A 6,000-nucleotide genomic window follows, 5' to 3' on the forward strand; every position below is an offset into this window, starting at 1 on the left:
TTTTTATTTAGCCAAGCACTTTGATTGTGTTCATCACAGAATATTGCTCCAGAAGTTAGACAATTACAGAATACGTGGAGTAGTTCACAATTGGTTCACCTCTTACTTTGACAACAGACAGCAAAAGGTCATTATTCACAGTGTGAAGTGGGATCTGAGTGGAGTACGGTCAAATGGGGGGTGCCTCAGGGATCAGTGTTGGAGCCACTTCTGTTCCTTATTTATATAAATGATGTGCGTTCTAGTATTAGGTGTAACTCTAAAGTATTTCTGTTTTCTGGTGACACTGGCTTGGTAGTAAAGGATGTTGTGTACAACATTGGCTCTGTTTCAAATAGTGCAGTTCATGATATAAGGTCATGACTTGTAGAAAATAAACTAACGCTAAATCACAGTAAGACTGAGTTTTTACAGTTTATGACACAAAATTCAACAAAACCCGTCGTTTTAATCACACAATGGGCATATGATCAGTGAAACCAGACAGTTCAAATTTCTAGGTGTTCAGATAGGTATTAAACTGTCGTGGAAAGCCCACGTTCAGGATCTTGTTCAAAGACTTAACGCTGCCATTTTTACTATTCAAACGATATCTGAAGTGGTCGATAGACGCGAAAATTGGTCCACTTTGCTTATTTTCATTCGCTGACGCCGTATGGTATTATATTTTGGTGTAACTCTTCCTATTCTAAACGGATATTTTTGGCTCAGAAACGGGCGGTTTGGCCAATCAGTGGTGTAAGTTCGCAAACCTCTTGTCGGCCCCTGTTCACTAGGCTGGGTATTTTGACATTGATCTCTCAATAAGAATTAGCAGCTTTCACTCAGCTAATACTAGGCATAAATCCAATCTGCATTTGGACCACACTTCCTTAACTCACGTGCAGAAAGGTGTGCAGTATACTGCTGCATCCATTTTCAATAAGCTACGACAAGAATTCAAAAATCTTGGCAGTAATCCATGCACTTTCAAATGGAAACTGAAGAAGTTCCGCCGGCCGAAGTGGCCGTGCGGTTAAAGGCGCTGCAGTCTGGAACCGCAAGACCGCTACGGTCGCAGGTTCGAATCCTGCCTCGGGCATGGATGTTTGTGATGTCCTTAGGTTAGTTAGGTTTAAGTAGTTCTAAGTTCTAGGGGACTAATGACATCAGCAGTTGAGTCCCATAGTGCTCAGAGCCATTTGAACCATTGAAGAAGTTCCTCATTGGTCCGTCCTTCTATTCTGTTGAGGAGTTCAAAAATTAAGCTGATTCTTATGTTATATTGTTGATTGCGTTTACTTAAACTTATGGCTTGACTTTTTATTTATTATTACTTTTACATTTGTAATTTCGTCTTCTGAGACGTTCTATGACTTTGGAGAATTGGTTCTCAAATTGGTCCTATGGAACTTGACGTGTAAATAAATAAATAAATAAAATTAATTGGATTTCGAACGCACGACGAAAACCTGAAAGTTTATGACGCCAGCCACTACGTTACCAGTTGGACTGAGTGTATTGCGAGTTAAAAGGGGTGTACATTACATCGAAAATTCTGAAGATCGTTCTCTCAAAAACAGTCGAGTATGTGTGGTAAGCTGAGACAAGTATCCGCTTATTTTGGCTTCAGTGATGATGATTAGGACACTTCTTTTCATTAGCTGCTTATTTTTTATGACCCACCGTCTAACTTCTTATGGTGGGTCGTATGTTGTCACTTAGCCACTGTGACTGGGTCCGGGGTCCGGAGTGACTGAAAGTAACACCACCCCGGCTCCCATCCCCACTCACACCGTTGCCTGTGTCCAGCCATGTGGAGGCAGGCTCTATTTATTTACATCCATTTGATATCTTTTTTGTGCAGCATTACGAAAACTTATAACTAATACAAGAACAAGTGAGATATTAATAAGCAAAACGAAATTAAATATTTAGAAAGAAGGAAGGAAGAGAATTGAATAGGGAAGAGATAGGTACAATATTGCCCATCACCTGGTTGTGGGCGGCGGCCTGGGTCTTGGAATGACCCTCAAGACGCTGGCCACTGCTCACCATGCCTTTAACATCTACCATCCTAAAAACTAACTGATTAGCACAATACAACTGCCAGTCCCTGAGCGGAGAAAATGTCCGACCCAGCCGGAAAGCGAACCCGGGCCGTTAGGATTGACATTCTGTCAGGCTGACCACTCAGCTATCGGAGGCGGGCTCTCGTGGGTTCTGATTCCTGGATGTCCTTATGACTGGTTGAGGTAGTCTGTACTGTTCTGAATTTAGCCTCACCAGTTTATGTGCTATGTAACCTACCCTCTCTGTTATGTTATTGTTGTTTTGTGTTATTTTAGTTGTAGAGATATGAAATTATTGTGCGTAATAAATACTTCCCGTGAAGTGGGATTTAACCGGCCGCAGTGGCCGTACGGTTCTAGGCGCTACAGTTTGGAGCCGAGCGATCGCTACGCTCGCTGGTTAGAATCCTGCCTCGGGCATGATGTGTGTGATGTCCTTCGGTTAGTTAGGTTTAATTAGTTCTAAGTTCTAGGCGACTGATGACCTCAGAAGTTAAGTCGCATAGTGCGTAGGGCCATTTGAACCATTTTTTGAAGTGAGATTTGCGGCATAAACAAAAATTAATTGCGGAGAAGCAATCCACTGAATATTAACAGAAAAGCTTTAGAACAGTGGGCAAGACTGACTAGACACATTCAGAGGGTACGTACATTCGCGTGCGAGTGGTTGCGATCTGATGAGAAAAGATCTGTATTAATTTTTTTTCGTAAAATAATTACGTCGTAACACACTCGGAGATTGCGAACGTCAATCAGGGTAGAGGCATGTACGTTCTATCATTCCCCGTGGCCTGGGTAAAAGAATTGTAATCATTTAAATTTAAGAATATTTCTTTTTCTATTGGACTCCTATTTCTATACGAAAAGGAAGATTGCAGGTTCAGAATGTCTCGGGAAAAACACATCGGAATTAATCTTAGCGGCCACCAAAGGAAAGTAGTGAGCACAATCACGTACCTCTATTGTTGAGCAGCGCCGTCGTAAAGATCGTCGCCTCCATCTAAAATTCGCCTTCTCGAATTAACAGAATTGTTTGTACTCCATTGGTATCGGATTTAGGCTTGATCTTGACAGAAATTATAAAACACATTTTTCATCATTTAACACACACATAGACATGAAATTATACAGTACGTCTTTACGCCAACACATCAGAACAAAAAGTAGTTATGTTGTGCACATAGTTCCGCGTAGTCAGCGCATACACAACTTTCCCACTAGAGCGCGCCCCACTAAGCACAACAGCGCAGGCGCAGCGCTCGTCCGTCTCCGCACTATGAGATGGCGCTGTCTTAGAGACGGACCAAAATCTGGTTCCGTCGATCCGCATATTAATATGTAATGCAGCCAGTGAGATTGGTGCTAACGTAGAAACTTTTCTCCTCACGGATCACTCTCGCGCAGTGATACCTGAACGCTCGAGGTGTTATAACGAGTGTACAGAGCTCTGATTAGTCAGTCTGCATTTGTCTGCACTAGTCTGTACCATTCTGCATTAGTCTGCATTAGTCTGCGTTAGTCTGCATTAGTATGTAGTCAAGTTTCAGTGCTACGGTTGCAGGTTCGAATCCTGCCTCAGGCATGGATGTGTGTGATGTCCTTAGGTTAGTTAGGTTTAAGTAGTTCTAAGTTCTAGGGGACTGATGACCACAGCTGATAAGCCCCTTAGTGCTCAGAGCCATTTGAGCCATCAAGTTTCAGTCTGCACCTAATAAGATTATCATATTCCTGTATATAGCCATGAAGATAAATGAATAGACACTTTGTCAAGTATCAGTGAAAATAAGATTAACGTACCAAGACCAAAGGAACTTCAGATTGTCAATTGTAAATAGCATCCAGAACCAAGCTAAGTTATTTTTATGCTTGTTATTATTTTAATAAATGTGTGTGAAAATTAATCAAGTCTGTTTAAAATTGGTCACCATCAATCTGCTACTCTAAGCGTGCAAGTGGCATTTCTATCGTCTGACCTAACGGCAGAAGATAAACATGCCACGATAAGACCACGAGACATATTGCTGACACTCACCTACTTCGTTAGAGCGACAAGTCAAATAATCTGATGGTGTGTGTACCGAAGGTCTTACAGTATGCACACCACAAGTTAATACTAGAAGTATTAAAAGAATCTCGAAATTAGACCTTTGTCTATCAAGGGAAAACAGTTTTTTAGAGTATTCCTCTGGTATGGCAGTCGAACAAATTTTCCTCTTGTATCTTTGAGATTAAATGACAACATTTTTTTTAGTTCCTTTTCAACTATTAGTTCCGCTTCGGCCGTCGTCAGTGTTGTGTGGTCAGTTTCTTATCTCCATGTGCAGGAGTGATGACGAAGAACATCCTCCAAGCGCGTGTGACCGGCGGCGACGGCGACGGCGTGCTGCCCCCAGAGGACAAGAAGAGCAGCGCCGACAACCGCAGCGACAACCCGCCGCCGCGGCCGGGCCGCACGCGCACGCCGGACAGCCGCAGGCGGCGGCTGGGCTTCAACCTCAACAAGAAGAAGAAGCCGCGTCAGAAGGGCCAGCGCCAGCGGCAGGGCCAGGCCGAGGGCCAGGAGAAGGACGCCGACGCGAACCGCACGGACGCGCTCGCCGCGGGCCGCCCGCTCACCGAGCAGGAGGCGCGCCGCCAACGGCTGCGGCAGCTGGCCGAGGCGGGCGTCGTCGTGCCCACCGTGCCAGCGCTGCCCAGGCCGGGGGCCGGCGGGGGCCGCGCGGGCGGCGGGGGCGGCAGGGGCGGGGGCGGCGGCAAGGGCCGCCGGCCAAAGGTGGCGGCGCCGCCCACCACCCAGCTGCCGCCCCGCGAGAACCAGCTGCTCAAGCAGGACTGGCGCAACTTCCAGCAGCAGAAGATGATGTGGAAGCACACGCGGCCCACCTTCGAGCCCGAGAACCCCGGTCAGGGCAAGGTCAGTACTGCTGCTGCCTGCCGTATCAAAACCGTAGACCAGACTGGGTCTGAAGCCAGGAACCTTACCTTTGCATGAGCAGTGCTCTATCCAACTAAACTAACGCCCACTTTAACCCTTAAGGGGTGTAGGACGTCAAACGGGCCGACTTGGAGCAGGAGAGGCAGCACAGGACATTTTAATTCCCTCTGTCTATACTTTCACAGATAACTTCATAAAACTTTCTCATTATGACAAGGAAGGACTCACGATTTACGCTCATAACAGTGCAAGTTCGAAGACATAACAAAATAATTTGTTTTGCTTGTTAAATTTCATCATTTTTTCACTTACTATTGGCTACATTTGTTGCTATAGGTACACTTTTCTTCATAAGTAAGATAGATTCTTCGATGAATTTTGCACAGCATACAAATCATACTTGCAGGTGTATGAAACTCTAGAATCTTCCAAAGCTATTAAAAACTGTGGTAAAAATTGAGATAATTAACTATAAAAGTGGAGTTTTTCTAAACATGAAGTTTAAAATGTAACACCTCACTCTTTTTATCATAAATTAAATAAATTCTAGAGTTTCATACACCTGTAAGTGTGGTTTGTATGCTGTGCAAAATTCATCGAAGAATCTCTCTTACTTACGAAGAAAAGTGTACCTATAGCAACAAATGCAGCCAGTAGTAAATGAAAAAAATGATGAACTTTCGTAAGTAAAAAATATTATTTTGTTGTGTTTTTGAACTTCCACTGCTATGAGTGTGAATCCTGAATCCTTCCTGGTCATGCTGACAAAGTTTTATGAATTTATTTATAAATATATAGACAGTGGGAATTAAAATGTCCTGTGGTACCTCTCTTGCCTTTCGAGTCGTTCCCTTTGACGTCCTACCCCCTGTAACTCAAGAGATATCACCTCTGAGAACCCGCCAGGGTAGCCGAGAGCAGTCGGCTTTTGGCGGCCGTGGTGTGCAGACCTCCGGAGTATGCTGTGCGCTGCGGTCTGCTGCGCTCCGCTCCGTAAATCAAGCGCCTGTTGCA

General features: G+C 44.5%; 1 protein-coding gene across 1 annotated transcript in view; it reads left to right on the plus strand.

Annotated features, from left to right (window-relative positions):
* The window catches only part of LOC126482183 (uncharacterized), a 172,805-nt gene extending 167,762 nt beyond the window's left edge, over positions 1 to 5,043 (plus strand). The window contains exon 6 of the mRNA XM_050106162.1: positions 4,376 to 5,043. Coding sequence (XP_049962119.1) covers positions 4,376 to 5,043 — 668 coding nt within the window. The remainder of the gene's footprint in view (positions 1 to 4,375) is intronic.
* Positions 5,044 to 6,000: the final 957 nt, after the last annotated feature.

This window comes from Schistocerca serialis, chromosome 5, assembly GCF_023864345.2.
Source record: "Schistocerca serialis cubense isolate TAMUIC-IGC-003099 chromosome 5, iqSchSeri2.2, whole genome shotgun sequence".
In the NCBI taxonomy this organism is placed as follows: Eukaryota; Metazoa; Arthropoda; class Insecta; order Orthoptera; family Acrididae; genus Schistocerca; species Schistocerca serialis.